Here is a 12,133-nt window from a genome sequence, read left to right as displayed (position 1 = left end):
CTCAGCTGGGAGCACAGACAGTTAATCCCTTGGATAGGAGGGAAAATAGAGTATATGGGCACAGAGTAGGGAGGTGAGTAGATGTGGTGGTGGCACATGCAAGAATTTTCTTCTGATTGATTCTATTTTTTCAGTGAAGTAGGAAGCAAGGTCATCAGCCAAAAGAGAGAACAGAGTAAGGAATTCTGGGGGCTTAAGGAAAAAGGAGGTGTCAAATAGTTATCTAAAAATGAGATAGTAAATGAGCTAAAAAAAAGTGAAGACTGTCTTGCTCATCTTTATATCTGGATAGCCAAGCACAGTCCCTAGTATGTCTTAGACACTATGACTTGAGCTTAAGAACCACTGTGTTTTTTGCTTTTGTAAAGATATGAGAGAGAGAAAGAGAGAGAGCATGTGCACACGAGCAGGAGAGGCAGAGGGGGAGAGAGATGGAGAGAATCTCAAGCAGGCTCCGCACTGAGCATGGAGCCCCATGCAGGGTTCAATCTCACGACCCCAAGATCACGACCCCTGAGCTGAAACCAAGAGTCGATTGCTTAACCAACTACATCACCCAGGCTCCCTTAGAATCAGTGTTTTTATTAATACAAAGATAAAAAAAAGCTCCAAAAGTTAATGAATTTTTTTTAACTAGAAAAGGTCAGTGACCAACGCATTTCACATGCTAGTTGATCATGTTACAGTAAATAATGAAACCAAGGATGACTAGAAATCTTCTGATAACTCTTGAGATTGTCTTTTTTTCTTCAGAAATGTTATAATGCACTTCATTATACTTCATTATTCATTTTTTGGGGAAAAAAACCCAAATCATAAAAGATATATCTAATAACATACAAAAAGGTAAAATGTATAGAGAAAAGGCCATAGGAATTTAAAAAACAGGCAGATAAGGAAAGAGGCAGCAGATAGTCCCTTACTTTTTTTTTTTTTTTAAAGTAGGCTCCACACCAAGCACGGAGCCCAGTGTAGGGCCTGAATTCATGACCCTGAGATCAAGACCTGAGCTGAGATCAACACCTGGATGCTTACCCAACTGAGCCACCCAGCTGCCCCCATTGCCTCACTTTAAAGAAAATGATCCAGAATGAAGATAAGCATTAAGTATGATTTGTTACAGAGAAGAAAATCCGGGAAATCTAAAATAGAATGCAGATGTTGAGTATACATACTTAAGAGTAGTTATAAATACCACACAATGTTCATTCTTGAGAATTAGGTAAAAACAATATAACAACATATTACTTTTCAACCATGGTTAGGATGACTGGGTGGCTCAGCAGTTGAGCGTCTGCCTTTGGCTCAGGGCATGATTCCAGAGCACGGGATCGAGTCCCACATTGGGCTCCCTGCATGGAGCCTGCTTCTCTCTCTGCCTGTGTCTCTGCCTCTCTCTCTCTGTGTCTCTCATGAATAAATAAAATCTTTAAAAAAATAAAACATAAAACCATGTATTCTCGGGATTCCTGGGTGGCGCAGCGGTTTGGCACCTGCCTTTGGCCCAGGGCGCGATCCTGGAGACCCGGGATCGAGTCCCACATCGGGCTCCTGGTGCATGGAGCCTGCTTCTCCCTCTGCCTATTTCTCTGCCTCTCTCTCTGTGACTATCATAAATAAATAAAAATTTAAAAAAACAACAACATGTATTCTCCAAAATATAATAATTTCTAATTATGCCATTTAACAATTGAAAAACCATAAGAACATGAGAAAAAATATGTTTGGCGGTATATTAACAGGATCTGCTAGAACAGATGTAATATTTTTGTGATTTTTATACAGTGAGAACTGCCCCCCACCCCAATTCAAAGTGACATAATAGTCCAGGGAGGAGTTCAGAAACCCAAACGCCTACAGGATTAACAGCAGGTAACAAAAGGAGTAAAGCAGGCTGTCTCTAAGCGAGATAGGGAGTTGCAGGGATTGTGGCAAACAGGCAAACAAAAGGTACACTGGCTACTTAGCTCAAGCCACTGTTGCCACATAGAAAGCATTCCATTTTGCCAGATCTTCCAATTCTTAAGATAGATATTCTAGTTTTTATGCAAAAACTTTCAGTGTTTGAAATTTTGGCAACTAATTCAAGTTTATAAACGGTGCGCAGGGCATACAAAGCATATTTGTGGGAAGCATTAAGGCCCACGAGCTATTTAGTGTATTTATGAAAGACAGACCATCAAATATGGAGTAGGAGAAAACTCTGTACCAACTTTGAGAAAACCTTGGTTTCAGGGTAGGCACTGCCCTTTAGTACTAAACTAGGTGACCTCTTCGAGCTTGTTTATTCATCTGTAAAATGTAGTTTCATGAACTATCCTAATTCACTGAGTGGTTGGGAGTAGCAGATTAGAAAGTAGGTCAAAGCATATCATAACTATAAAGCTCTATGTAAATATAAGCAAATAGCGAGATAATGGAAAGTATTTTTTGGTCTCTGCCCCTGGTTCTGGGCAGAGCTTCTGAAACCCTTGTAGTTTCCTAATTTCCCAAGTGATAAGAGCACTGAAAGCATCTCTTATTCTAGTATTTGGTCTTTGATTCCATCCCTGACACAGTGCTCCTAAAATCCTTGTAAATTCCTTAGTGATAAGAACACTTGAGAGGTAACTCTGAGTAGGCTCCTATAAAAGGGCTGGTTACCAGAAAGAATAAGCCATTAGAAGCTTGGAATTTTTAGCTCCATCTCATACCTCATCCTCCAGAGAGGGAGAGGAGCTAGAAATGGAATTAAGAATTGGTCATATCTATGTGAGGAAGTCTCCATAAAACCCTAATTGTCCAAGGTTCAGAGAGCTTCCAGGTTGGCAAACACACCACACCAGGAGTCATACTCCATCTCCAAGGGACAAAAGCTCCTGTGCTTGGAACCTTCCCAGACCTCACCCTATGTAGCTCTTGGTCTGGCTGTTCTTCTGTTTCCATTATTATATCTTTTAAATAATCTAATAAATAATATATTTCCCTAAATTCTGAGAGCTGCTCTAGCAAATTAAACCTGAAGAGGGGGTTGTGGGAACCTCTGATTTGTAGCCAAACCAGACAGAAGTTATAGGTAATTTGGAGACCTATTACTTGTGATTGGCATCTGAAGTAGGGTGGGAGCAGTCTTATGGGACTGAACCCTTAACCCATAGGATCAGACACTATCTTCAGGCAGACAGCATTAGAATTGAGTTAAATTGTTGGGTAACTAGCTGATGTTGCAAAAAACTGATTGGTGTACGGGAAAAAAATCTCTAAGCCTTTGGAGTCCAGAAACAAAGTATTTTGCAGAAGTATTAAAGGAAACACACAGAAGAACTCACAGGAAGTAGACTGAACTGAGTTTTTCTAATATGATGGCTTTAAAAAGAGACCTAATAGGGTAGCCTAAGAACATTTCATATCTTTGTATTCAGTCAGTTCCTCATAAAATGGTAATATAGACTACTTAGCTCATGGAGTTCCTCAAATATATTAAAATTATAAAATCTTTTTCAAATGTTAAGTGCCATGTAATTACTTGGTTAATCAAGTTATTTGCTTGGTATGGCCAAAAACACTAATGAAGCTGTATACAGTACTTCCTAAAAAGCTGAGTACATTCTTGGCTCTCCTAACAACAGTGAACAATTTAATGTAGCTAGTTTGGGAAAAGTTATTTCAAGGTGTCAGGGTTTTTTCCTTCTGTTTTAAGATGTGTGTTAAGCTTACAATGGGCTAATAACACAGTACTGTAACAGATTCAGGTTTATCTGTTCATATTGAGCACTACTCCTATTAACTGGTGATGCAGGAATAGAGAAATGACTGGTTGTTCAGGTTAAGGAACAACTTAGGAAGGACATGAAGCAGTTCTCCTGGCCATGATTTATAAATTCAGATTCAGTGCTAATAATCCTTCTGTCTACCTACAATCACGCAAATGGGTTTGATTGGAAACACCTCTTGATAACTGTTGTTCTCTTTATCTTGGACCATTAAACCATACAAGACATGAAGGCTAAGAAAGTATCAAAATTTATGAAAAACTATACTGGATTAAAAACTTCCTATTCAATAGTTAATAATGTTGTAGAAACTTTGTATGGTTACAGATGGTAAGTAACACTTATCATAGTGTCTCATAATTAATTAGAAAATCACTATCTTGTATGCCTAAAACATATTATATGTCAACTATACTTTAATTAAAAAAATAAACAAATTCCCTATCATATACTGTCCAGTGAGATTCTTCATTTTCAGCTCTCATTAAACCACAATTGACTTGGCAAACTTGACAAACCAAGTCTCTTTCATCAGCCTATTTCTTGTAGATTAATGTGGAAGTGAGCTGAATGATAGCAATTTGAAAGATTTAAAAGGCTCTATTAAAAAAAAAAGTTTTTCCAAAAAATAAATAAAAGTTTTTCATTTAAAAGCACATTTCTGGGACACCTAGGTGGCTCAGCGGTTGAGCACCTGCCTTTGACTCAGGGGGTGATCCCATGGTCCCGGGATCGAGTCCCACATTGGGCTCCCTGCATGGAGCCTGCTTCTCCCTCTGCCTATGTCTCTTCCTCTCCGTATCTCTCATGAATAAATAAATAAATAAAATCTTAAAAAAAATAAAAACACATTTCTGGTAAGATTATGGATAATGTTTTTTCCTTGTTGGTTTTCCACTCTTTAAATGACTTAACTATACTTTAAAAAATTGTATATTAAAATAAAATCACCCTGCCATAAAAAGAATTCTCCCCTTAATAACAAAAGAATTCTGAAAACCACATTTGTTCATAGATGCTGTTATGAGATTGTTTAGCAACCTTTTCCCCCTTTTTTAGAAGTTTTAATTTAAATTCCAGTTAGTTAACATACAGTATAATATTAGTTTCAGGTCTACAAATTCAGGGATTCAATACAGCCACAAAACACCTGGTGCTCATCTGCTTAGCATCTTTTTAAGGAAATCCTGTGAGACTAAAACTCAGTAGTATGATTTAAATATTCAATAAAATATTAGTTTAAACCACTAAAAAGGACTCTTTAAAGCCTTAATAAAAAAGTAAGTTGATTGAGAGGTAAAATCCAAAGTTAAATTATTACCTTCAAAGAAGAAAGGAAGTGAAATGTGTTTATAGGAAGTTATTTATTGGCATCTTTTAAGGTTAAATCTCTTATTTTTATTTTTTTTAAGATTTTATTTTTAAGTAATCTATATACCTAGTGTGGGGCTCAAACCCATAGCCCCATGATCAGGAGTTTCACATTCAGACAGAAGTAGCCAGGCACCCTAAGGTTCAATCTTTTAACTTTGTAACTAATGTGAAAACAGAGTGATTATGAAGCATAGTGATTAAAACTGTGGGCTCTGGGAATCAAATTATCTGAGTCCAAATTTTAGCTTCTACTAACTTACATTTGTGAATTTGGGCAGGTCACCTTTGTTAACATTAGTTTCCTCATTGTAAAACAGGGAGAATAAAAAATTCAGTGGTATCTTAAAGATTGAGATGACTCCTAATCTTCCTTCTCATGCCATAAAATTCATGTTGTAAAATGCAGTGAAAACAGCCAACAAGCACAGTGTGACCCAGTTCAGCTACACTTGTAGGTATAGCATGACTCCATTCTGTACAGCAATGAATACTGATATTTTGGGATTGATTTTGAAGTGAGAGCTACCTTTGTTCCCTAACATCATGTTGTTAACTTTTTAATAAGTATTATTTTAATATGTTTTTTTCTATAAACAAAATCAGTATTTTCTACAACGTAGCCTTCTATACAAGGTCTACATAAGGTTGTTTTACTTAAGTAGACATATTAAAAACATCACTTGGAAGCTAGTTTAAATTGTATAATAAGGGATCCCTGGGTGGCGCAGCGGTTTGGCGCCTGCCTTTGGCCCAGGGCGCGATCCTGGAGACCCAGGATCGAATCCCACGTCGGGCTCCTGGTGCATGGAGCCTGCTTCTCCCTCTGCCTGTGTCTCTGCCTCTCTCTCTATCTCTCTGTGACTATCATAAATAAATAAAAATTAAAAAAAAAAAAATTAAAAAAAATAAATAAATAAATTGTATAATAATTATGGTGATATGAAACTGCTTTAAGAAATTCTATTTAGAAAAGAATAAATATCTACAAAAAAAACTTCCTTAACAATTGTAATGCCTATTTATATAGCTGACCCTTAAACACCACTGCACTGTGCAAATCCACTTATATGCAGTTTTTTTATACAGTATTGTAAATGTATTTCTTAAGATTTTCTTAATATTTTCCTTTCTCTTGCTTATTTTAAGAATATATATATAATACACATAATATACAAAATATGTGTTGATTGATTTTATGTTGTTGGTAAGGTCAACAGTAGGTTACTACAGTTAAGTTCTTGGGGAGTTAAAAAAATCATACAGGAATTTTTAACTGCAGGGCAAGTTGGAGGCCTTGACCCCTGGCATTGTTGAGGGTTAATTGTAATGATGCAAATGTTTATAGGATTAATTATTTCTAGATATGGACCTGTTAATTTAACTCAAACCCAAAATGTCTATTAAGAAATTTTATTGTGATGTGTGGGTAAATTATATGATTTTCTATTTCAGATTGATAGCAGTGACTGAACGAAGCCATTCAATCTAAAATCTCTTCAAATATGTTTATAAACAAATTTATAGTATAAAGGTGACCTACATGAACATTTAAAAACCAGCTACAACTAAAATATTTACTTGAGAAAAAAATGGAAACTATTTATTCTTTTAAACAAATTTCCAAAGTAACAAAACCACATAGTAAAAAAACAATTATGATGGGATTTTTATATTCACATTAACTCTTAGTAATTTATATCCATGGCAGTAGTGTTTGGAAAGTTCCAGCCTAAATTATTTTGTAGCACTTACTCAAAATTAAATAATGATAAACTCTGACACAAAAATGTTAGTTACCTATTTGTATATATATTCTTAATTTCAAGGAAATCTGAACATTCAATAATCATTACTTGAAAAGCATGTACAGAAGGAACACCCCACACAATGACAGATATTTGGTTGACTACTAATTAAGACAGTTCTTAGGTTAGCAGCCCAGGTTAAAAATGACAGAATCGTCAGAGATTAGTTTATGTACTTTCACTCACTTCACCTGAAATTTAATTTAGATTGAAAAAAAGTACTAGCATTAAATGTAAACTGTGGGGTATATTAAATTTCCACTTGAACTTAATATTTCTTCCCATTTCTCTGCCAATATTGAGCACTAAGCAAAACCCACTTGTTAAAAATCCAACTAATATGCTAATATGCACAGCTTTGTAAGATCAAATTAAATTAAACACCTAGCTTTGAGGAAATACTTTTCAACCTATTTGCTTTCTTTATTGGATTTCAGTATCAAAAGACGCACAATTAATATCATAGATAGCAACTTTCCAATTTATCAATTTCCATATATAGTCAAATCAATTCCTGTATTATAAAGAAACGAATGTCAGTGCTATACTAGGGGTGTAACTCCTTATAAAGCAAGCACGAATGTGGCATTAAACTTACTTTTCCAAAGAAGCCTTTGAAGAACTTCCTTTCCTGGAGGAACAGGGGGACAAGTCGAGCGCTATTATTGTATAGGCTAAATGTCCCAGGGTTTCACACCAATAAGCACATAAGAAGTTGGGTAAAGGGCAAAGTTGGAGAAGGGGAGGGAGTGAGAGTTTTAAAGAGTTATCCATACCAGGAGTGACAGGGAAAAAGGAAGGGTGCATGAAAATGCAGGAAAACATACTGTATGGCCTAAGAATCCATGGAAAGAGAAGAAATCAGAACCTGTACCCATGCAGAGCAACTAGTTAGTTTAGTATTCTCTATTTACTTTTGAAACAGAGATTATCCAAATTTGGCAGCAGAGAAAAAGATTAAGACATATTGATTTGGTGAGATTTGCATTTTAAATTTCCTAATAGTGAGTAGTAAATATATTTTTCAATTTCCATACATATTTTTTCTGTTTAAAAATCAGTGGTCAACTATATGGAAGTCATGAATTAAAAAAATAGTTCACATTTGAATAACCACATAAAAAATGCAACACATTAAATTATGAGTGTGCAACAAGAATCCTTGTCAGACTTTTTCTTACTGAATTCAATATGTAACTTAGAGAACTCCTACTTAGCCATTGGGATCAATTTGCAAACATGTGTATGTGTGGGCTGATCAATTCCACAACAATCACGGGGAGATAATAGATATGTTCTATTCCAAACAGAGAATAAATCCTCTTTTTTATTTTATTTTATTTTATTTTATTTTTATTTATTTATTTTTTTAAATCCTCTTTTTTAAAGAACACAGAGCTAATGCTTTCACTGCAGCTGGAAAAAAACAAATATATCTGAGAACCAAACATCTGTGGACCACAACTGAAATTTTAAAAATAGGGTTTTCTTTTAAAATGCTACTGGTTTTAGAATTAAAAAAACTTGCATTGACAGTGATAAGTATACAATTCTAAACTATGTAGATAAAAGAGATATAGCTATTTATGGCTCCAGCACTAATTTTTAAGCTGAGAAACTTTAAAAGCTGTCTACTTTTTAAGATCAGAATTTATGCGAAAGTAGATGGGTTTTAACCCAAGCTATTTTAACTTTACATTTCTTAACTCTGGTTGTTAAGCCTTTAGTTTTCATAATCAGTTTTTAATGCTGCATAAATGTCTAGAAAAAGACAACCATACTGAAATTTTACTCTCTTAGACAATTTATAAACTCATTCATTACTCTCAACACTGAAGTGTTTTCTACTTAAGTTTTGAAAATCACAAACAGCATCAAATATTTCCCCACAATGTTTTGAACTTAAGTTGGAAAAACAAAGTAATTCAGATAGTTATTGCAATAAGACTATAAGTTTATTTCTACTGCCAAATTTGGTGACCCTAATTTTGTTAGACTGTGAATGACCATCAGCTTTTAAAGATGCAGCCCAAAGTTAAAAGATTCACCATTCTTAAGGGATAGGAAGGTGAGGGAAAGAGATCTGTTAATATTTAATTCAGCTCCTAAAAAAGCTCTTGTTAAACATGTAGCTTGCCCTTTTTTCATAAAAGACCTCAGATGTTAATGAAAAAAGTTGACGTGCAAAATGCATTAAATGCATTAAAAGATAGTATTAGAGAATATTAGTGTATTTTAAAAAAACAAGTTATGATTCTTTTACCTGCTAAAACAAGAACATATATTAAAGCAAATATATCAAATAGTGAATAAAAAAACCAACATATTAGAAACTGTCAGTATAATGAAACTAGTCTAAAACCAAGACAGAGAGGGAGAGACATTTAGAGACAATGGGAAGAAAAGACCTTTTAAAAGGAAGGGCATCTTGGACCAGTGTCAAGCAAGATAACAAAAGGCCTAATATACTTTTTACAAAATAGACTGATAAATGACATTACTACTCACCCTGCAACTATGTCATTAGAGGCACTAAAAATGGGCAATAGTTGTTTCTGTCATTTTATCCCACACAATCCAAGTCCCAAGGTAGCTAAATTTGTGCACTTATGTCACAAAGTAAATGAGTTGAAAATAGCTGTAACTAACTTTATCATGCAAAGTAAAAAAGAATTTAAACATATTTATGCTCTCAGAAGCAGGTTTAAAACTCAATCTTTAAAAAAGATGATTTTGTTTAGTTATAATATCTTTTCATTTGAGAATATTAACTATGCAGGTAACTTCTAGTTGATGTTAAAGTGGTCCTAAATTGTGAGGGACTACTTTGAGGATAAATAAAAACTATACTTGCAAATTATCCAACTTCCTCATTATTCACAAATTTAAAAAGCTCTAGAATGTCACAGTTTTAGTTCAAACATCATTCAAATGATAGGTTTAAGATGTTTGATTTGCTATTTAACTAGTACAGCTGAGCTATATAATTCTTTAAATTTTAAAATTCTAGCAATCAAACTAGTGCCATAAACATGTTATTTCTTCTTTAATCTATAACCTTGTACACTTCTACATTTGCTTCCATTTATCTGAAGCTCTAAGAAAGAGACCTAGCTTTTGGCAGATTACAGATGTGTTTGTTAGACGAATGTTTGATGGGGGGTGGGGAGGCAACTAGAAATTTCGGCATAGTAAACATGAAAAGAAGACAAAAATTTCAAATGTTTGTGGACTAATATAGTCTGAGAAGAACAACATCCTGAAAACTTCCAACCTTCTGTAAGCTTCTCAGTATAAGCTTTAGAAAGAGTATTTATAGGAGGAAGTTCCATTGAGTATAATAAACAGGAAACTGGGGATCCCTGGGTGGCGCAGCGGTTTAGCGCCTGCCTTTGGCCCAGGGCGCGATCCTGGAGACCCGGGATCGAATCCCACATCGGGCTCCCGGTGCATGGAGCCTGCTTCTCCCTCTGCCTGTGTCTCTGCCTCTCTCTCTCTCTCTGTGTGACTATCATAAATAAATAAAAATTAAAAAAAAAAAAACAGTGGTAATAAACAGGAAACTGTTCCCCAGTTACCCAAAAATTCAATCTTATTTTTTAAATACATGTTTACCCATGTGAAATTATACACAATACTTGCCCCAAGTCTCTTGGATAGGGTAGGTCTGAAAAATTTTAAGGAACTTCTTGAATGAAAAGTTCAGAAGTGGTCAATTTCTCCTCAAAGTTCAAAAGTTTAAGTATGTCCAGAAAAGCAATCAACATTCCTATTAGTCATAAGTGACCAAAGGGAAATAAGGATCATTTAGAGAGATACAAAAGGTTTCATAATCTTTAAAACATTAAATGTAAAATATGGTTATGATAATTGTTATGAGACTTGATTTGACCACATATTGAGGACTGAATTCTTTTCTATATATTCTAGAAATATTTTTTGAGTGGCTACTATGTGCCAGACATTGTCCTAGGCATAGGTATAATTTTGTAAATGGCAATTTGGTTCCCATCTTTGGTGAAAAATAAACCTATTAAATTTTATTATCTAAATAGTCTTATATCTTGAATGATAATGTTTATAATCTTCTGCATGGTTAAAAAAACAAAAAGGTAAAAAAATTCATTCAATTAAAAAAATTAGTTTTTTTAAAATTTAAAGTTTATTTACTGAAGTAATTTCTATACCCAGCCTGAGGCTCAAACCCATGACCTCAAGATCAAGAGTCATATGCACTTCTGACTGAGCTAGCCAGGCACCCCTAAAAAAATTAGTTTTAAAACTACATGGTGAATAGTGGCTATCTCTGGGATTACAAGAAATTTTATGTACTGTTTTTATCCATTTGTTTTACACAGTGAACTTTAATATTACCTATACAATGTAAAGATGCTTCTAATTAAAAGTAGGCCAAGAAAGACTAGTTAAGAGGATCTGCTGCTCATTCAAATTAAATATCATTTCTTCATATCTTCTGTGCAAATTAAAACCATCCCTAGTTTTCCCTTATTTAGAGAGTGAATGTGAAGCCATAATCTGAATTAAAAGACTTTCTAAAGGCTCATTCCACAATGACCTTCTACCTGTAAGTTAAATAAGTTATAAGATTTTGATAACTTTTTGTAGTTTGTTTTAGGTCTATCTAGTCACTGTTCACTAATTTGCCTGATGTTTTCAGTCATTAGTAATAACGATGTTTAAAATATTCTTTAATGAATAGGACAAATCAGAGTATTACTTTTTAAATTTTCTAAGCTAAACTTCTTCTAGTGAACTTAGAACTATTCTGTTAAAGAAGAGATGGAATTTATGTTTCTTGGAAAATTACACATCTGAGACTGTATTTAATTGGAGACTATATTCAGGTAGACATGACAAGTCTATAAATTATAGCTTCACATACGATAGATGAAAATAAATTCCTTTAACATTAATAATGATCAGAATATGAAGAGCTTCAATCATTTAAGAATTTAAATGACCAAAATCTGAGGTAAATGGTATGTATGCATATGTATACATGTGTCTACATATTAGTTTTTTTTTTAGTTCCTTGCATACTATAATTGGTTATTTTTCTCCTCTCCTTTCTATTACAGAATCACACACATTTATTCCAAAATATAATACATTTAAGTAGGTGGCTTCCTTAATCTTATATCTTTTGTATTGAGGGATTATAAATGAGAGGTCACATAAAAT

At 34.2% G+C, this 12,133-nt stretch overlaps 1 protein-coding gene across 7 annotated transcripts in view; it reads right to left on the bottom strand.

The window, feature by feature from the left end:
- The window catches only part of NUMB (NUMB endocytic adaptor protein), a 161,991-nt gene that overhangs the window by 29,455 nt on the left and 120,403 nt on the right, over positions 1 to 12,133 (bottom strand). For 5 of the 7 annotated variants that reach the window (XM_041758459.1, XM_041758461.1, XM_041758457.1 and 2 more), the window contains one exon: positions 7,530 to 7,562. The exons of the other annotated variants lie outside the window; for them this stretch is intronic. In XM_041758459.1, coding sequence (XP_041614393.1) covers positions 7,530 to 7,562 — 33 coding nt within the window. The remainder of the gene's footprint in view (positions 1 to 7,529; positions 7,563 to 12,133) is intronic. 7 annotated transcript variants of the gene reach the window in all.

This window comes from Vulpes lagopus, chromosome 6 (genome assembly GCF_018345385.1).
Source record: "Vulpes lagopus strain Blue_001 chromosome 6, ASM1834538v1, whole genome shotgun sequence".
In the NCBI taxonomy this organism is placed as follows: domain Eukaryota; kingdom Metazoa; phylum Chordata; class Mammalia; order Carnivora; family Canidae; genus Vulpes; species Vulpes lagopus.
This window is presented reverse-complemented; position numbering and strand designations above follow the sequence as displayed.